This window comes from Onthophagus taurus, chromosome 10, assembly GCF_036711975.1.
Source record: "Onthophagus taurus isolate NC chromosome 10, IU_Otau_3.0, whole genome shotgun sequence".
NCBI lineage: Eukaryota > Metazoa > Arthropoda > Insecta > Coleoptera > Scarabaeidae > Onthophagus > Onthophagus taurus.
The window spans coordinates 8,735,916-8,757,121 of NC_091975.1; the positions used below are offsets into that span (position 1 = coordinate 8,735,916).

A 21,206-nucleotide genomic window follows, 5' to 3' on the forward strand; every position below is an offset into this window, starting at 1 on the left:
TCGAAAAAATTGTCGATCATTTCAAAAATTTATTTCTCAACAATTTAAAGTGATTTTTCAAAACGGCTTTTTGCATTAAAAAGAGGATACTTTAATTAATAATTGGTGATATTTTCACAAGGATCCTTCAAGAAATTAATTTTATAGCTAATTTTGTAAGTTATCGATGAAAATTGCAACATCGAAAATTTTCTCAAAACTTCAAATATTGTTTTTTCAAAAACTAAAAGTTATTTTTCAAAACGGGTTGGTTCATTGGAAAGAGGACACTTTTATTAACATTTTGATAAATTTTCAATCTCATATTCCAAGAAATGGATTTTATACGAATTTTTAAAACTTAATCGGCGAAATTGCAAAATTCGAAAAAATTGTCGATCATTTCAAAAATTTATTTCTCAACAATTTAAAGTGATTTTTCAAAACGGCTTTTTGCATTAAAAAGAGGATACTTTAATTAATAATTGGTGATATTTTCACAAGGATCCTTCAAGAAATTAATTTTATAGCGAATTTTGCAAGTTATCGATGAAAATTGCAACATCGAAAATTTTCTCAAAACTACAAACATTGTTTTCTCAAAAACTAAAAGTTATTTTTCAAAACGGGTTGGTTCATTGGAAAGAGGACACGTTTATTAACATTTTGATAAATTTTCAAACTCATATTCCAAGAAATGGATTTTATACAAATTTTTAAAACTTAATTAGCGAAAGTTGCAAAATTGTCCATCATTTCAAAAATTTATTTCTCAAGAATTTAAAGTGATTTTTCAAAACGGCTTGTTGCATTAAAAAGAGGATACTTTAATTAATAATTGGTGATATTTTCACAAGGATCCTTCAAGAAATTAATTTTATAGCGAATTTTGAAAATTATTGATGAAAATTGCAACATCGAAAAATTTATCAAAACTTCAAACATTGTTTTCTCAAAAACTAAAAATTATTTTTCAAAACGGGTTGGTTCATTGGAAAGAGGACACTTTTATTAACATTTTGAAAAATTTTCAAACTCATATTCTAAGAAATGGATTTTATACGAATTTTTAAAACATAATTAGCGAAAATTGCAAAATTCGAAAAAATTTCAAAAATTTATTTCTCAAGAATTTAAAGTGATTTTTCAAAACGGCTTGTTGCATTAAAAAGAGGATACTTTAATTAATAATTGGTGATATTTTCACAAGGATCCTTCAAGAAATTAATTTTATAGCTAATTTTGAAAATAATCGATCAAAATTGCAACATCAAAAATTTTCTCAAAACTTCAAACATTGTTTTCTCAAAAACTAAAAGTTAATAACAAAACGGGTTGGTTCATTGGAAAGAGGACACTTTTATTAACATTTTGAAAAATTTTCAGACTCATATTCCAAGAAATGGATTTTATACGAATTTTTAAAACTTAATCGGCAAAAATACTTTAATTAATTAATTGGTGATATTTTCACAAGGATCCTTCAAGAAATTAATTTTATAGCGAATTTTGTAAGTTATCGATGAAAATTGGAACATCAAAAATTGAAGAATAGAATGCCCACCTGGAAGGTGTTGATCTTATGGACAACTTCATCGATCGATGAAAGGGAAATCTTTAAAAGATATGAAGTTAGTTGAGGGTCTGACGAGGATCAGTGGAGTAGCTCTCCGGATCTTACACCTTTACAGTTTCTTTTTGTAGAGATATATAAAATCAAAAGTGACAAATTCAAGATGAAGTTGCAGCAATTTCTCCCTAATCGCTCAGAAATTCTTCCCAAGCATTTTATGATAGGTATACTGTAAGGCAGTGATTACAGTTAATGGTGAACATTTTGAATAGTGAAAATTTTCCATTTTATTGCTCATTACGTTTTGTTAGGTTTATTTAGAAATGTCAATCACCCCGGGAAGGAATGTTATGTAAGGTAAGTTTTCTTTTGCTAACGCTATGAATAATACTAAACTACAAAAAGGTATTTAAGGATTTCATCGTATCTAACATCTGTAATATTTATCGATTGTGATATCTAAAGTCCCCGCACGGTTCTAATTTTATCCACTCCTTATCAATGTCTACTTGAACGATCTTTCAAGGCGATTTGACTGTTTTTGATTGTGTTGCTCCGTGCAACATCTCATGGTGGTGTCAACGATTTAGATAAAATTAGGTATAACTTAGAAATTCTCAAAATACACATCATTTCCATTAAAAGATCAAACCATCAGTATAAAAAAATTCTTTTAAATTATTTTATAATCGCTTTTCCACAACAATAATTCACAAAGAATCTCAAGAAACAGCACGCGTTTTATTCCGCTTAATATATTTCCTTTATTATCCCTAAAAGTTTTCCTTGAAATATTTAAAGGAAAATAATGAGTTTTTTTATATTATAAAAGTTTCTTGATTACATTTTACTTTGAAAAATCTTAAATTTACTTCTTATTATTATACACGGTGTAACAAAGATATGAAATATAGCTAATAAATAAATACTATAAATGCTATAAAACTTTTATTTGAAACATTTTTCATTTAAATCACAAATATTCCATACTTTTGTTACACCCTGTATAATTTTAAACATAACCTATATGAATCGAATTGACGTTTAAACGTCAAAAATTTTTTTAATAGCAATAATTTAATAAAAAAATTGGACGAAAAGTAATAAATCGCAAAAAGTGAGGAGGAGAAGACAATGACACGTAGACTTTAATTTAACAGCGAGAAATATTTTATAAATTATGCAAATTGAATAGGTCGAAAGTTGGCGACGCCCACTTCTTCTTCTTCTCCTTGACTGCGACTAACTTTTTCCGATTCCGCGACGACGACGTCTTAATGTAAAAATATTAAAGTTTGACTTGTGGAGTTGCGAAATGAAATTGAGTCCCCAAGTAACACCCTCCCCCTTCGCCTTTTCCACTTCAAAAACCCACTTTTTCACGTTTTCTTATAACTCTATGATACACGAAACCATAATTTTTATCAACTCACCATTATCAAAAAAACCACACTATATAACACAGTGTTAGAGCTTCTCTAACAAAACATCCTAAACCGCAATAAAAATAACGATAATAAATTAACGTGTTAAAACGCGTCTTAAACTTAAAATTTGACGTTAAATTGACAGATATGTCAAAAATAATGGTTCGATTAACCGAATTTAATTTAATGAGAAATGTTTTGATTAAGTCTAATTAAATAAATAATGATTTAAAAAAATTAAATTCTTGCAAAAGGGGTTAAGGAAAAAAGAATGTAAGGAATGGAAAAACTCAAAAAGAAGGATAAAATAATTAACAGTTATGTCAAAAATAATGGTTCGATTAAACGAATTTAATTTAATAAGAAATGTTTCGATTAACCCTAATTAAATAAATAGTGATTTAAAAAAATGAAATTCTTGCAAAAGGGGTTAAGGAAAAAAGAATCTAAGGAATGGAAAAACTCAAAAAGAAGGAAAAAATAATTAACAGTTATGTCAAAAATAATGGTTCGATTAAACGAATTTAATTTAATAAGAAATGTTTCGATTAACCCTAATTAAATAAATAGTGATTTAAAAAAATTAAATTCTTGCAAAAGGGGTTAAGGAAAAAAAGAATGTAAGGAATGAAAAACTCAAAAAGAAGGAGAAAATGAAAGACTCCAAGGCGCCATTAAAAAATTCCTCAAGTTTTTCAATCGGCCATTAATTAAAACTGTAACAGAGGTTAATTCTTTATCGGGGTGACCCCTCCGTTTTCCGCGAGGCGGGGTGGTTCGAGGGAATGGAGTGAGAAAGAGAGGGACAAAGCGCCACCCCATTGTATCCCGGAAGTTGACGCTGAGTGATGATGCCGATGGTAAGTTTGAAAAGAATTGCCCGGAAAGAATAAGCAGATGGATGGATCTCAAGAACCGAAGATTCCTCCTTCTCTTTTGCAGCAAGTGCTATTGCTATTACAAGACATCCAAAAATCCCCCTTTCTATGTATAGGTGAAATATTAATAGAGGGTTACTCAGCTAATTGGAAAAGAAGAGGGTGGCTTTTAAAAAAGAAAAAAAGTATTGATTTATATAAATAAATTATTTTTAAAAATTCATTTCTTTAAACGACAAATTTAAATAACTTATTAAATAAACGTCAAATTTGACAGATACATAACCTTTTAAATAAACGTCAAATTTGACACATTTTAACCTTTTTCTCGGGAAATTTTCTAATTTAATTTTTCAATATTTCGTTTTCTTTGGTGGCAGTTAGTAAATCTTACAAAAAAGTGGACGTAAGGTTTGATATACGCGGCTCCGGCGAATCTCACCGATCCGAGATAAAGTGCCCACAGTTTTATGGGTCCCGATATTTCACTTTTAACTTCTGCTGATTCGAAACTTCGCGTCCTGGGCGCCACCGCAGACTTGTCGGCGACTTTCCGCCAAATTTATCGTCCCGCTACCGGCTCTCTACATCCCCCCAAAAAAGGGGAGCAGTCTCAGGTACTTTCGCGATTTAAAACTTTGTTTCAATAAAGCAATTTAAATTTTAAACCGCAAAAAAAATCCTTCAAAAAAAAGTTCCAATAAAACAAATTAACTTTATAATAATTAATTTAATAAATATTAAATAAAAATAATAATAAAAATTAATTGGAGGGTGTCGCCATCTATCAACAAAGTACTAAATTTAAACTAAAAATACAATCTGTCAAAATTTATCAGATTGAGGTTAAGTTTATTTTTATTTTGGTTTATTTTAATTCAATCATTAAATATAATCAAATAAGATAACTCACATAATTAATCAAGAATCTAAAAATAAAAAAATTCGTTTATACATTTAAGGTTAAGATGACAGACGAAGATGGAGGGCCCCAATACGCAATGAACGTAGCAATAACAACATTACAAAACCGTTATAAAACACTACAATCATTCGCCGATGGATTAGAGAAAGAAAATATGCGCCTAAAAATGCAATGCAAGCGTTCGGAGGTGCCCGGAACGGAAGTTGAAGAATTAAAAGCTAAAATAGTAAAATTAACCGAACAAAAAGGTAAACTACGCAGAGATTTGATCAATGTAACTAACGAAAATAAAGAACTATGGGAGAAATTATCGAAAATCGTTCAAGTTAATAAATCATTAGGATCACATTTGACGAAAATAAACGATTCGTTGAATCAACACACAAAAAAAGGTTTGATACGATCCACAACATTCACTCAATCCGATTCTGATTTGAAAACGGTTAATAAAGCGATAAATGAAAATAATCGCATCAGTTTAGAATTAGAGGACGTTTCATTAAAAGCAATTACAAATTTAACGAAAGAAAAAACCGAATTGCAAGCTCAATGTACTGAAATGGACGAGCTACAAAAATCTCTTAGTTTGGGGTACTTAAATGATGATCCTGATAATAGCTTAGTAGAAAATATGGAGGAACATTTGATCGATTTAAAAGTGATTAAAGATAAATTGAATGAACAAAATAAAACGTTTGAGAAGAGTTTAAACGATATGCAATTAAGCGTTTTATTGTGTACTTGTAAGAACCAATTGGTAAATAATTCCAAAAGTGAAGAAAAAATCGTTAGAGAAGAAGATGGTTTGAATGAAGATGAAGTGCAACTTCAAAGTTTAGCTAGATGGGGAACCCCCGAAAATTCCAATCAATTCTTAAGAGAGAACATTGTAAGAAATTGTTGTCCAATGTGCTCCCAAGAATTTCCTGAGATGGTTATGGAAGATTTTGTTAAGCATGTTGAGACCCATTTTAAATTAACTTGAAATAATAAACATATTAATCGTTATTTTAGTTTATACAAGTGCTATTTAAGAGATTATAATGATTTTGTATGAAAAAGAATGTAATTTAATTAAGTAAAACGTTTATTTTTTCTTAACTTTTGCATAATCGTGTGTGAGGTTACGAATAATAATTATAGAAATTTCTTTTTGTATTAATAAAATGTTGTAAATATGTTAAAATTCATTGACCGTTTACGTTCTTTATTGTATTTAATCCATGTAAAATCGATACGAAGTAATTTTGTAGAATTTTGACAGTGACATAACCTCAAATTTCATTTTTCATTAATTTCTTCTTGTAATTAATATTTGTCTGGTTAAAACCATCGAAAACGATCATCTTAGCATGTCAAGAACGAAAACCATCCATCATATGGGAGTTTTGATGAAGAATTCGACGAAAATCCGTAGATTAAAAATTTGAATATATTTTTGAGGCTGAACGTTGAAATCTAAAAGAAAATGTTTCGAAATCAACAAAACAAAGTTAAAGCAATAAAACTACAACATTTCAAGCATAAATATTGTTAAAATAGAAATTTTAATAATTTTTGATAAAATGTAATTGGTGACATTTGACATTTCGAAGTTGGCTATATCGGAGAAATTTAAATTACGAATTTCAAGTTGAAGAATTTAACCAATCAGAACACGTTATTTAAAACGTTTTAGCAATAAACAAACGAGCTGGTAGATTTTAGTGTGATTTCGAACGTGATGAGGAGCGTACGCTAATTTTTGGCCTCGTTCATTTTAAAATTCAAAAACAAGAGTACTTGTCAAACATCATTGTGACATAACCTCAAAAATAGTAAACTTATTATTTTAATAAGTTAAATAAGAAGATTATTTGAATTAAAACCACCTTTAATAATAAAAAAAGAAAATTAACTAGTTCCTGATCCAATTAATCCAGTATCTGAAGAATTTTCCAATCCAATCAAGAATCATTGTCTCCGATTCCTTTGAAGAATCCAAGTTTCCTTATCTGAGAACTTCAGTAATCTACAAGATAAGCTAAGTTATAATTTCATTATTATTCGTTTTTTTTTATTTATTTTAATTTTATTTAAAATTTCACTTACCTTAAATATGATTAATTTGAGTTATTATTTTGTTTGGTTATGTTATTACAATTTCATTACGTTTAATTCAATTATTAAGTTTGATTAATGAATTTACTTCGTATTAACTACAAGTTAAAAGATACTTATTGAGAGAAATTTACTTATTTATGCCACTAACTCGGTGGACGGATGACATCCAGAGATTTGCTAATTGGGTCCAGGTAGCACAGAGCAGGAAGGAATTGATATGGATGATACTTTTTAAAACAGTGTATTATTATTGTTATTTATTTGGTATTATTCATGACACAAAAGAATATTTTATAAACATAAAAAATCGCATTTAAATAACTAAAAAACATAAATAAAAAAAATCGTTGCTAACTCTATAATTATCTAGGATATTATTTTAAATTTTTATTATATTTATATAGTCGAACAGATCGACTATATTCTCTAAAGCATTCTTTTCCATAAATATAATAAGATTATTCTTTTAACTTTTATTTATTTACATCAATTTGTAAATAAGCTAAATGCTCTTTTAACCAATTCGAAACCGAGTCATAATTGGTTTTCATCCAAGCTATATTCGCTTTAACTTGTTCTATCGTGTTATCGAACGCTTGATCCGTCGCTTTTAAGTTGTATTTATTTTCTTTTTTGAATTGTTCGAGCTAAAAAAAATTAATTATCATTTAATTTGATTGTTTTAATGAATGATTACTTGTTGGAGTTGAAATTCCGTGTACATAAACGTAGAAAGATCCTCGACCATTTTACTAACAGCTCTAAAAGCGACTCCGTAACTAAAAAATAAAAAAATTTAGTTCGATTAAAACATTTTTGTGGATTCTTTACTATCGATTAATTTCGTCCCATTTAGTTCTTAAAAACTCAAAAGCCAAAGAATGTCCATGGAAATTCGTTGCTATTGATCGAAAAACTTCCGCCCCATCTTGTTTTCGAATTGTTGAGTTCTTCGATATTGTTAGTTCCAATAATCTTTAAAATGAAATAGTTTAAGTTAAACAAATTAATATTAATTCAAGCAGAGGGAGGAATGCTGCTGGCACAGAAGGCACATAGAGGAAGTGAAGGAGTATACGTACCTGGGATATGGAGATGAGGGGAGAGAACTTTTGGGAGAGATGAGGCAGAAAGAAAGGTTATGTTGGAGTATGGGATGAATAGAACAAAGATGCTGGAGGATGTATAAACAAGGTATTGGAGATGGGTACTTGGGTTGGCGAGAGATACTCCAGGATATGTAAGAAGGTTAAGATGGAGCAGTATGGGTTGAGGCTGGGAGAAGAGCAGTGAAATACGAGAAAGCATAGGAGGAAGACCGCATTGCAGGATCCTGGGAGAGTGCTGGAGGGAAATTAAGGAGAGGAGGTTGATATATGGGCAAGGAGAAGATTCACTAACTGGGATCGACAACATCCATTATTACGAACAGAAGAGTGGAGAGAGGTGAAATGTGAGAGAACTGAGCGATAGGGACAGCGACATACAGAGGCAGGAAAGAAGGTCACAGATACGGGAAGGGAGATATAGTCACAGAGGAACTGCCAACGTATCTGTTGATGGAGGAGGATGAGGAAGGGAAGAGATTGCTGGCCAGATTCCGCTGTGGCATGAGGAGAGAGGGAACAAGTACTGGGCGGAGTATGTGGAGAGGATTTGGAGACGCTGGAACACATGCTGGTGTAGTGATCTGAGGGAGGATGTGATGGTCAGAAGACACATAGAGGAAGTGAAGGAGTATACGTACCTGGGATATGGAGATGAGGGAAGAGAACTTTTGGGAGAGATGAGGCAGAAAGAAAGGTTATGTTGGAGTATGGGATGAATAGAACAAAGATGCTGGAGGATGTATAAACAAGGTATTGGAGATGGGTACTTGAGTTGGCGAGAGATACTCTAGGATATGTAAGGAGGTTAAGATGGAGCAGTATGGGTTGAGGCTGGGAGAAGAGCAGTGAAATACGAGAAAGTATAGAAGGAAGACCGCATTGCAGGATCCTGGGAGAGTGCTGAAGGGAAATCAAGGAGAGGAGGTTGATATATGGGCAAGGAGAAGATTCACTAACTGGGATCGACAACATCCATTATTACGAACAGAAGAGTGGAGAGAGGTGAAATGTGAGAGAACTGAGCGATAGGGATAGCGACATACAGAGGCAGGAAAGAAGGTCACAGATACGGGAAGGGAGATATAGTGACAGAGGAACTGCCAAAGTATCTGTTGATGGAGGAGGATGAGGAAGGGAAGAGATTGCTGGCCAGATTCCGCTGTGGCATGAGGAGAGAGGGAACAAGTACTGGGCGGAGTATGTGGAGAGGATTTGGAGACGCTGGAACACATGCTGGTGTAGTGATCTGAGGGAGGATGTGATGGTCAGAAGACACATAGAGGAAGTGAAGGAGTATACGTACCTGGGATATGGAGATGAGGGGAGAGAACTTTTGGGAGAGATGAGACAGAAAGAAAGGTTGTGTTGGAGGGTTTGGTGAGGAGTGCAATGATGTACGCCCACAAGTATGGGATGAATAGAACAAAGATGCTGGAGGATGTATAAACAAGGTATTGGAGATGGGTACTTGAGTTGGCGAGAGATACTCCAGGATATGTAAGGAGGTTAAGATGGAGCAGTATGGGTTGAGGCTGGGAGAAGAGCAGTGAAATACGAGAAAGTATAGAAGGAAGACCGCATTGCAGGATCCTGGGAGAGTGCTGAAGGGAAATCAAGGAGAGGAGGTTGATATATGGGCAAGGAGAAGATTCACTAACTGGGATCGACAACATCCATTATTACGAACAGAAGAGTGGAGAGAGGTGAAATGTGAGAGAACTGAGCGATAGGGACAGCGACATACAGAGGCAGGAAAGAAGGTCACAGATACGGGAAGGGAGATATAGTGACAGAGGAACTGCCAAAGTATCTGTTGATGGAGGAGGATGAGGAAGGGAAGAGATTGCTGGCCAGATTCCGCTGTGGCATGAGGAGAGAGGGAACAAGTACTGGGCGGAGTATGTGGAGAGGATTTGGAGACGCTGGAACACATGCTGGTGTAGTGATCTGAGGGAGGATGTGATGGTCAGAAGACACATAGAGGAAGTGAAGGAGTATACGTACCTGGGATATGGAGATGAGGGGAGAGAACTCTTGGGAGAGATGAGGCAGAAAGAAAGGTTATGTTGGAGGGTTTGATGAGGAGCGCAATGATGTACGCCCACAAGTATGGGATGAATAGAACAAAGATGCTGGAGGATGTATAAACAAGGTATTGGAGATGGGTACTTGGGTTGGCGAGAGATACTCCAGGATATGTAAGGAGGTTAAGATGGAGCGGTATGGGTTGAGGCTGGGAGAAGAGCAGTGAAATACGAGAAAGTATAGAAGGAAAACCGCATTGCAGGATCCTGGGAGAGTGCTGGAGGGAAATCAAGGAGAGGAGGTTGATATATGGGCAAGGAGAAGATTCACTAACTGGGATCGACAACATCCATTATTACGAACAGAAGAGTGGAGAGAGGTGAAATGTGAGAGAACTGAGCGATAGGGACAGCGACATACAGAGGCAGGAAAGAAGGTCACAGATACGGGAAGGGAGATATAGTGACAGAGAAACTGCCAAAGTATCTGTTGATGGAGGAAGATGAGGAAGGGAAGAGATTGCTGGCCAGATTCCGCTGTGGCATGAGGAGAGAGGGAACAAGTACTGGGCGGAGTATGTGGAGAGGATTTGGAGACGCTGGAACACATGCTGGTGTAGTGATCTGAGGGAGGATGTGATGGTCAGAAGACACATAGAGGAAGTGAAGGAGTATACGTACCTGGGATATGGAGATGAGGGGAGAGAACTTTTGGGAGAGATGAGGCAGAAAAAAGGTTATGTTGGAGTATGGGATGAATAGAACAAAGATGCTGGAGGATGTATAAACAAGGTATTGGAGATGGGTACTTGAGTTGGCGAGAGATACTCTAGGATATGTAAGGAGGTTAAGATGGAGCAGTATGGGTTGAGGCTGGGAGAAGAGCAGTGAAATACGAGAAAGTATAGAAGGAAGACCGCATTGCAGGATCCTGGGAGAGTGTTGGAGGGAAATCAAGGAGAGGAGGTTGATATATGGGCAAGGAGAAGATTCACTAACTGGGATCGACAACATCCATTATTACGAACAGAAGAGTGGAGAGAGGTGAAATGTGAGAGAACTGAGCGATAGGGACAGCGACATACAGAGGCAGGAAAGAAGGTCGCAGATACGGGAAGGGAGATATAGTCACAGAGGAACTGCCAAAGTATCTGTTGATGGAGGAGGATGAGGAAGGGAAGAGATTGCTGGCCAGATTCCGCTGTGGCATGAGGAGAGAGGGAACAAGTACTGGGCGGAGTATGTGGAGAGGATTTGGAGACGCTGGAACACATGCTGGTGTAGTGATCTGAGGGAGGATGTGATGGTCAGAAAGCAGATTTTGGGAGAGTAAAATATTGTAAATTATAAACAATTTTCGGTTTTTTTACCGCGCTAAAATCCAATGTTGCGAACTACACCCCAAAGACTTCAACAAAATCATTTTATCAGACGTAGAATTTGATTGCAAATAAGCTTGATAAGCAGCCTGCCATTCTCGGTGTCCACCTTCTCTTATAGCCGTACAATAAACGATTTCGCGTTCGTTGGGCGGAATCACCTCGAGATCACTAAAATTAAATTTTAAATCGAATCAAAATTAAAAAAAAACCTTATTACTTCGATTTCCTATTCATCCAATTTCTATATCGAACTCTAGCCTCGATTGTGCATTTCGAATCGGATGTTCTGCAAGCTTGTTTCAAAATTAAACTTCTAATCCGTTTTCGTAAATAATGTTCTTTCGGATATTCGTCGAATTTAACCGATTCAAAAGCAAAGCTGAAAGTGTCGAAAAAAAATATTTCAAAGTGTCCATAAATAGGGGTTGAACGTAAAATGTTGTGTAAATAATTGGTTTTCTCAAAAATCGCTAAATAATGAACGTAATTAATATCGTCATCGCTTCTTCCAATCGTTGAAATCATTTTTAACGGGACATCGTAATTTAATAATCCACCTCGAGCTAAATCCATTGAATCGCTGATTAATTGGGCTCGAATACCAGGTTGGAGATGCATTATAATCTCTAATAATTTTCGCCAATTATCTTCGTCGTAATTAACAATGAAATAACCCGTTTGGTTTATGTTTAAAAGATACCAAGTGTCGCGGAAGTCGTTTATGGTGTAGGATTCGTTTGGTTTTAACCAAATCGTTTTGATTTTATTTCTCGAAGCATCCGTTTCGTAAGAAATCGGAACCCACCATTTTTCCGACGTCATTTCCGATTCGTTATTAATCAAAAATCGTTTTTGATTTAAAATTAATCGATTGTTATTTTTTGTAACGCTAATAACCGGGTAACCAGCTTGTATCATCCAAGTTTTCATTATTTCCTCAACGCTTTTATCCTCGTCTAAAACACGATTTCGATGAGCTTCACTCGTCAAAATTTTCCATAAATCCACGTTGTTTGCGTTCGAATATAAATAAGTTTTAATGAATTCCCTTAATCCCCCATTAAAAGTGATTTCCCCCAAAAAATTATGCAACATTCGAATTAAAGCCGCCCCTTTTTGATACGAAATTCGATCGAAAGCTTGGCGGATATCGTTACTATTTTGGACTTGAAAATGAATCGGCCGCGAAGAAGCAAACTTATCTATATTAAAAGCTTCTAAAGTTTGACACTGGTAAAATTCGTCCATCACATTCCAATCGGGTAAAATTTCTTTAACGCCCAAATACTGGAAAAACGTCGCAAAACCTTCCTTAATCCACAAATCATCCCACCATTTCGGTGTAACCAAGTTTCCAAACCACTGATGAGCTAATTCATGAGCCAAAATTAAAGCTATATCTCTTTGGTTTTCCGTCGTTGATGTTGAATCGGAATAAAGTAATTTCGATTCGCGAAATGTGATCAACCCGAAATTTTCCATGGCGGAAAATCCAAAATCCGGTAAAGCGACTACGTCTAATTTTTCTAATGGATATGGAACGTTAAAATATGATTGGAAAAAGTTTAAAATGTTTGGTCCGATTGATTTGGCGAATAAAGTTTCAGGAAGATGTCCTTCTCGAGACCAAACTGCGAAGTTGTTAACGTTCTGCACTTTAAAATCGTGGACGATAAAGGCTAGAATGTAAGTTGACATAAGTGGTGTTTCTTTGTAGTGATCCCAAATTTTGTTTCCTTCCCTAAAAAAAGGAAAAAAAAAACGATTTAATTCAATCACAGATTTAAAAAATTGGGAAAAATCGATTTCTTGGAAAATCATTATAAAATTTTCTCCAATTATAAATTAAAGTATCTACTTTCCAATGAAAAATCACATTTAGTTCTTAAGATATAAGCTTTTTAAATAAATATAAAATTTTAGGTATTTAAATAAGATAACTTCTTTCTCGCTAAAAAATTTAATATAATCAGTACCGGTTTCGGCTAATAAGCCATCATCAGCTGAATCAGCGGTTTGTATTTCTAGTTTGGACATACCTTCTTTGTGAATTTTGTATTATTTTAGATATTAATTTTATGGGAAACCCATTGTTATGTGCCAGATAAATATATTTCAGTTCTAAGTTATAACTAGATTGTTTAAGAGGGTAATTATGAAATTCTGTTGATTAAAAATCTAAAATTGACCATTTTATGAGTTAGAGGATGAGATGAATCAAATGGTATAGTGACGGGAATAGAAGACGGTTTTCTGTATATGTTGAAACAAGGACGATTATTTTCATTGCAAATAGTGAGATCCAGAAAATTTATTATTTTGTTTTGTTCCATTTCTATAGTAATTAAGGGTATCATCCATATCACCATTTCAAACGCAGAAGACATCATCAACATAACGTGTCCACATAATAAGGGTTCACATCTTTGCACATCTATGTATTTTCAATAAAATCTAAAAATATATCGGCAAGTAAGCCGGATAAAGGTATTCCCATTGGGAGGCTATCTAAAACTTTATAATATTTATTATTAAATTGTATTCATTACAATAGTTTTGTTTCACTATATGTTGTAGCATATTATCAAGATGGTCGGTAATATCGTTATCATTGAAAAAATTCTTAAATATCTTGGCCTACAAATTAGTGCTGTCAAAAGAAATCATGATTTTATTATTAAGGTCAATGTCTTTGATGGAGTCAATGAACGATTTTGAGTTATTATATTTGGGAATAAATTTAACTTGTTTAAAGAATTTAAGCAATAATTTTGAGAGTTCTATTGTAGGTGAATTAATATATGAAGTTATGGGCGAATAGGAATTCCAGGCTTGTGAAGTTTAGGTAATGAATTAATGTGAGGGATAGTTGGGTTGATGGGCTGATGATGGCTTATTAGCCGAAACCGGTACTGATTATATTAAATTTTTTAGCGAGAAAGAAGTTATTTTATTTAAATACCTAAAATTTTATATTTATTTACTTTTATAACTCGCAATATGGATTGCCAAAGATGTCTGGTAATTTTTAAATTTCTCTATATTAACTTTAATACGGCGGACCTGGAGGATAGATTGGGGAAGGGGCAAATGGGAGAGTTGGTGGTAGAAAGGTGCATATGTTTGCATACGCGGATGACATCATGGTCATGGCGAGAGAAGCGGCGGAGATGAAGGATATGATAAAGACATTGGAAAGATATTTTAGGGGGAAGGGGCTGAAAGTGAATGTGGGGAAGACAAGGATGATGAAGTTTTGTAAGGGTGGGAGAAAAAGAACAGAAAATTTGGAGATGGGAGGGAAAAGAGATCGAGGAGGTTAGGGAGTATACTTACTTGGGGTATGTGTTTAGGGAGGACAACAGGGTGTGATAGCTATGGCAAAAAAGGCGAATAAGGTGATGGGACCAGTATGGGGTTGGGGGAAGAGAGTCTTTGGAAGGAATGTGGCAGCGAGGAAGACTATGTTTGAAGGTCTGGTTAGCAGTGTGATGATGTATGGGGATGGAGAGAGCAGGCAATGCTGGAGGACGTGCAAGCTAGATATTGGAGATGGGTGCTTGCGGTGGCGAGAGAAACACCGAGATATATAGTGAGGGAAGAGGTAAAGGTGGATAAGGTCAGAGTGGAGGCGGGCAGGAGGGCAGTGAAATATGAAGAAAGAAGGCCAAACTGCGGGATCTAGGGGGAGTGTTGGAGGGAAATTAGAGAGGGAGAAATCAGATATGGGAAAGGAGACAGAGACAACTATTATAGACGAGCGGGCTACTCGGTAACTGAGATAAATAGTAGACGAAGGGTGGGTAGGGAGATGTGGAGGGAGTTGAGAGATAGAGACCGAGATGTGCAGAGACAGGAAAGAAGGACACAAATAAAAGAGGGAAGGTATAACGAAAGGTGCAGGGACATAATTACGGAGGGGTTGCCTAGATACTTGTTATTGGAAGGAGATGAGGAAGGGAAGAAGTTGGTGGCTAGGTTCCGTTGTGGAAACGAGGAGAGAGCTAACAGATACTGGATGGCCGATGAGGAGAGGTGGTGTAGGCTATGCAGGGAGGAATGGAAAACGTTGGAACATGTGTTGAATGGGTGCAGTGAGTTGAGGGAGGAGGAGTTGGACCGAGGGCAGATCTTAGGAGAGGGGGGGAGAGGGGAAACGATGGATGAAAATGGTTGTGGGGGTGAGGAGACAAAGGGATGGATGAGGGGATGATTGGGCCGAATATATTAATAATATACAGGGTGTACAAAAAGTATGGAATGATGGTTCTACAGCCAAAATTTCAACTTATATTAAAAAAAGTTTTAAATAAATGTTACTTGAAACTATTTTCCGTATATTTTGGCGTAGAAATAAAGTGAGTGTGTTTTTTAAATGGAACAGCCTGTATATTTTCAGGTTTTTGGATTCCTTTTGAAAAGATGTTGCAAAATGCCATAAGGTTTTAATGCTTTAAACTACATAGTTTTCGAGATATTGAAACTTTTATTTAAAAAGATTTGACGTAGCGACAACCAAATAGCCTGACGTCATAGAGACGTCATAGTTGCTAACGGTAAATCACCCTATGCAATTTTTTATTAGTGTTAAAATAAAATAAACTAAGTGATGACATTTCAAATTACATTTTTTGGCGATTTTTTTAGTTTGGAGTCTGTATAAGCTCCGCCCATCTCTGTGACGTTAGTCTTAGGCAGTCTATTATGGCGTCATTATGGAAAAGACAACCTAAGCGACAAAAAATGCCATTTGAAATGTCATCACTTAGTTTATTTTATTTTAACACTAATGAAAAATTGCATATCGTCGGCTTAGTAAGAAAACCACGTAACTCCGTTTCGGAAAATTTTACAGGAGACAGAAAAAACTGAATTTTTTTACATTGACAGTCCTAGTTAAGTGCTTTTTATTTTAAGCATTTGAGCGGAAACGATTTAATAATTTGTTGCATAATTACATCAAAATCTTATTTTTGGTAAAAATTGGAGTTACGTGATTTACAGTTAGCTACGAAAATGTTTGGAGTCGGTATAAGCTCCGCCCATCCCTGTGACGTCAAAGCTTAGGTTGTCTATTCCATAATGACGCCATAATTTGGTTGTCGCTACGTCAAAACTTTTTAAATAAAAGTTTCCATATCTCGAAAACTATGCAGTTTAAAGCATTAAAACCTTATGGCATTTTGCAACATCTTGTCAAAAAGAATCCAAAAACCTTAAAATATACAGGGTGTTCCATTTAAAAAACACACTCACCATGTCGTAACTCAGACTGCCGTCATCATTTTTATTTTATTTATACGCCAAGATATGCGGAAAATAGTTTCAAGTAACTTTTATTTAAAACTTTTTTAATTTAAGTTGAAGTTTAGGCTGTAGAACCATTATTCCATACTTTTTGTACACCCTGTATATTAGAATGTATTAAAGGGAAAATTGTAAATATTAAAAAACAATAAAATACTAACTTTAATAATTTGGGAAAAATCGATTTCTTGGAAAATCATTCCAAATTTTTCACCAATTATAAATTAAAGCATCTACTTTTCAATGAAAAAGTTTTGTAAAATCACTATTTGTTCTTGAGATATAAATATTTTGAATTAAAATGTGTTTCTATAAACGTATTTGAGTTAAATTTTGTTAGTGTAACTTATTAGTATTATGGTTGCATTATAGTGAAACCTTGAAATTATTTCTGTAGAGTTTTGATTATTTTAAAAGTAAACAAAAAAAAATCTATGTACTTACGATGTAAAAAAATCAATTTTCATATTGGACAAAGTTTGCCGATCAGCCGTCCTACCAATATTAATTTGAAATTTTGCTTTAAAATCCAACTCATCGAAACATGGAAAAGCCCTTCGAGCGTCAGTTGGCGAAAATTGCGTACTCGCCAACCATCTAAAAAGAGTATTACATACACCAGGTAAACAATACCGACCTACTTCTAAAAATATCACTACATCTCGAAGTGTTTACGATCATTTAAAACTTTTATAAACAAAAACAACCAAATCACCAGTTTCTTCTTACCTGGTATTATTTTTGTCATCGATGTAAGAACTTTTATAGAAACCCACCATGTAATCGTTTAAAAATCCTTCGAATTTAATAAATAATTTATATTCTTCGTTTTCGTTTAAATGTTCATCTAAATAAATTGTGTAGGCTTGATCAGATTTATCTTCGATTTGTTTATTAATTTTAATTTGTTTCATATTAGTTTCATTATTGGAAGCGAAAACTTTCGTTGACTTTGAATCGATTTTTAAATCTAAAGCGTTTAAACGAATCGTATTCGTTTTTTCTGCAATTTTCAACGTTATCGTAACATTTCCTTTCGTTGTAAAATTTCCCTCCAGTTCTGGACTTATAAATAAACTACAATTAAAAAATAAAATTTATTATTTTTTTTAATGTTTTAACTTGACATCATCGCAAAACTATTTCACTTTTAGAAATCTATTACGAGAATTGTTGGCGCGTTAACAATACTGACGTAATTTATAAAGAAAGAGACACATGTTGGAATCCCACTGAACCAGACAGTGAAATATTTGTTTTAATCAAATTTGGTTTAATACCTGTAATGTGTAGGTTGAATACTACGAGGTAATCTTGTGTAATTAATCGTTGTTTCTTCAGGTAATTTTTCTTCGTCTAACTTCGTTAACGATTCGGGAAGTGAGTGCCCATCACAATTTGGTACTAAAAAATAAGTTATCACCGCGGCTATTGCAGCCAAAAGTAACGCTGCCATAACAAAAACAGCACAAGCTGGTTTTGATATCGAAATATTTCCTTTTGGGTGTCGATTTACTGTGTATTTTTTTTGATTGGAATTATTTTCTAATTCCGGGGCGGTTGGAACACCTAAAAATACCAAAACAAATATTTCACAATTAATAATTCATTTCAATTTTAAATTTAGATTTGTTTTTAATTTGTCTAAATTTACCTTGGCTATAATATCCAACCATTTTCTAATTTCTATCCTAATTTTATTTCAATTAAATCTTATTAAAATCTTTTTTAAGTTAAAAAGAAAACATTGTTTTCAGAAAACTTTGATTTGTATCTCGGTTAAGACTGAAACGTTTGGTGCGAAGTTCTCGGTAGAACTGAATACGTAAAGCGCCTCGACGCCAAAAATCGACGCCTAACAATATCGTAACATTGCCGTCGTCATCATCGTTAAAAACGCTTGATCAACGATCGAAATAAATCGCCCACTTTTGCATCCGTTCTTGTTACAGTTTGTTTGGAAAATGCATTTCCAGATACATTTATTGCTCGTCAATCAAATGTATTAATTTTGTAAAGTGATCTTTATTGCGTGATTTACGTCGAGTTGATTTTATAATTTATGAAATAATTGATTATGAATTAATTTTTAAATAAATGTATCGATTTTGATTGGGTTTTGGAAAATGATGATGATGTAACGCCTTTTATATAGGGCATGACACCCAACCCATCTTGTCTGTTAACCTTTAGGTGGTTGTTGAAATAGGTTACGAGGAAAGAAGGTCAAAGTTATAAATCAAAAGAGGTAAAAATGTCCCTTTCGTGTTTCTTGGATTATATTAATTAATTTTTTTATTGTAATAACTTTCGGTTGTGGGTTATTAACCAGATTTTTCTATAAATATAAACTTATCAAAGTCAAAAATTATTAATAAAAGCATTTTGGAAAATCACTTTTAGTACTTGACATATAAACTTTTTAACTCTACAACAATTTCTTGTAATTTTTAAATTAATAATGTGGGAAAAATCGATTTTTTGGAAAATCATTCTAAAATTTTTAACAATTATAAATTAAATACAGGGTGTCTCAGCGAGACCGGTCATTAGACGTTTCTGAGGTTCTGGCGAAAATAAAAATTTGAGAATTCAGACTTAAGTATTATCAATTACGATCTCTTCGTCTAAAATATTTTCACATTTCTTGCACTTCCTGTTATACCGGAAGTCGCCACCAACTTTATTTTTTTAAATGGAACACCCTGTATATTTTTACATATTTGGATTTGTCTGTTTTCAAGGTTTATAAATAACTTTACTTTTTGCAATTTGATTCGGTCGCTCTCGAGTTATTCGAATTTTTCTAGAAAAATCTGCTCCAGCAGACATTTGTTCAAAAAATCAGAAAACACTCAATTTTTGGGATATCAATTTAGGATTGAGAACATGCTTAAGCAACATGATGGAGTATGTTTTGGTGCCGAGAACTGCGGTCTAGAACGTTTGATCACTTTACTATGGCACGTTAACTTTTCAAAATTTGGAAGAACCATAACTTCATTTTTTTAAATGGCACCCCCCATATTTTATTTTTTAGTCGTCTTCGGTGTCTCATTCTACATCTTTTATATCCCATATGACCCACACCTAATATTAATAGTTTGGGAGATAATTAGGTTTTTTGAAAAATGCACACATATCATATGGATATTTAGCCTAGTGTGCCATGAAAAACAAGCCTTCTCAATGAGTTCTTGTCAAAGACTCACTTGTTTACGTCACTTGATGCATGTGAGCTAATAATTATCTGTTATGTCCCTTAATATTAGTACTGAAACGAGTTAAAATCGATAACAATAACGAAAGTAATATTTACACAAATCAAGAAATTCTTAATTTATTTGTTTTGCATGAAAAGAGCGACAAAGTTCGTAGTATGATTCCCAGATCTTCTTTGGCAGCTCGAATTGAGGTGTTGGGACTGGGCTCGAAATAAGCCAAGGTATTCACCTCTTCCGTTGCATTATCTACTACATTTTTTGGTCAGTTTAACACGTGATTAATTCGTCCAAAATGCAAAAAATTTGCTTCTATTCCTCTAAATTTACCTTTTGTCATCGGAGGTAAATGTGGATAATTTTCATTAAACATTCTGCAAGTTCTACTAAGAACTTTGTCGCACTTTTCATGCACAAAAATAAATTATGGATTTCTTCATTTGTATAAACATTATTTACGTTATTAATATCCATTTTAACTGGTTTTAGACTCACAAGCATCAAACAACCTAAATTAGACTTTGACGTTTATCAATAAGTCATTAAACATTTGTTTTCCATGGCACACTAGGTTAATATCCATATGATATTAGCATTTTTCAAAAAACCCTAATTATTTCTCAAACTATTAATGTTAGGCATAGGACATATGGAATATAAAAGATGTAAAATGAGACGCCGAAGACGACTAAGTAATAAAATATGGGGGGTGCCATTTAAAAAAATGAAGTTATGGTGCTTCCAAATTTCGAAAAGTTAACGTATCATAGTAAAGTGACCAAACGATCTAGACAGCCGTTCTTGGCACCAAAACATACTCCATCATGTTGTTTAAGCATGTTCTGAATCCTAAATTGATATCTCAAAAATTGAGTGTTCTATGATTTTTTGAACAAATGTCCGCTGGAGCAAATTTTTCTAGAAAAATTCGAATAACTCGAGAATTGCTGGATCAAATTGCAAAAAGTAAAGTTATTTATAAACCTTCAAAACAGACAAATCCAAATATGTAAAAATATACAGGTGTTCCATTTAAAAAAATAGGGTAGGTGGCGACTTCCGGTATAACCGGAAGTGCTAGAAATCTGAAAATATTTTAGATGAAGAGAACGTAATTGATAATACTTAAGTCTGCATTCTCAAATTTTTTGTTTGGCTAGAACCCCAAAAACGTCTAATGACTGGTCTCGCTGAGACACCCTGTATATAATATAGGTATTTAAATAAATTAACTTCTTTCTCGCTAAAAATTTTAATATAGTCAGAACCGGTTTCGGC

The 21,206-nt window shown here is 33.8% G+C and overlaps 2 protein-coding genes and 1 long non-coding RNA gene across 6 annotated transcripts in view; 1 reads left to right on the top strand and 2 right to left on the bottom strand.

Moving 5' to 3' along the window:
- The window catches only part of LOC139431594 (uncharacterized), a 104,539-nt gene extending 101,447 nt beyond the window's left edge, over nucleotides 1-3,092 (bottom strand). Inside the window, exon 1 of the long non-coding RNA XR_011641688.1 lies at nucleotides 2,986-3,092. This is a non-coding gene — a long non-coding RNA (uncharacterized lncRNA). The remainder of the gene's footprint in view (nucleotides 1-2,985) is intronic.
- A 1,596-nt stretch (nucleotides 3,093-4,688) lies between these two features.
- LOC111416855 (Protein spindle-F) lies at nucleotides 4,689-5,972 on the top strand. Its single transcript, XM_071199168.1, has one exon. It carries the CDS (start codon nucleotides 4,826-4,828, stop codon nucleotides 5,765-5,767), a length of 942 nt encoding a protein of 313 aa, XP_071055269.1. The 5' UTR covers nucleotides 4,689-4,825; the 3' UTR covers nucleotides 5,768-5,972.
- A 1,155-nt stretch (nucleotides 5,973-7,127) lies between these two features.
- The window catches only part of LOC111416846 (aminopeptidase N-like), a 30,762-nt gene continuing 16,683 nt past the window's right edge, over nucleotides 7,128-21,206 (bottom strand). For 3 of the 4 annotated variants that reach the window (XM_023048951.2, XM_023048949.2, XM_071199167.1), the window contains exons 2-9: nucleotides 17,988-18,276; nucleotides 17,437-17,784; nucleotides 17,152-17,304; nucleotides 11,618-13,141; nucleotides 11,389-11,568; nucleotides 7,717-7,860; nucleotides 7,583-7,664; nucleotides 7,128-7,532 (exon numbers count right to left, since the gene is read on the bottom strand). In XM_023048951.2, coding sequence (XP_022904719.1) covers nucleotides 7,359-7,532; nucleotides 7,583-7,664; nucleotides 7,717-7,860; nucleotides 11,389-11,568; nucleotides 11,618-13,141; nucleotides 17,152-17,304; nucleotides 17,437-17,784; nucleotides 17,988-18,163 — 2,781 coding nt within the window. In that variant the 5' untranslated portion in view covers nucleotides 18,164-18,276 and the 3' untranslated portion in view covers nucleotides 7,128-7,358. Of the gene's footprint in view, nucleotides 7,533-7,582; nucleotides 7,665-7,716; nucleotides 7,861-11,388; nucleotides 11,569-11,617; nucleotides 13,142-17,151; nucleotides 17,305-17,436; nucleotides 17,785-17,987; nucleotides 18,277-18,361; nucleotides 18,525-21,206 lie in introns of those variants that run through there. The other variant, XM_023048950.2, reaches the window with a different exon arrangement.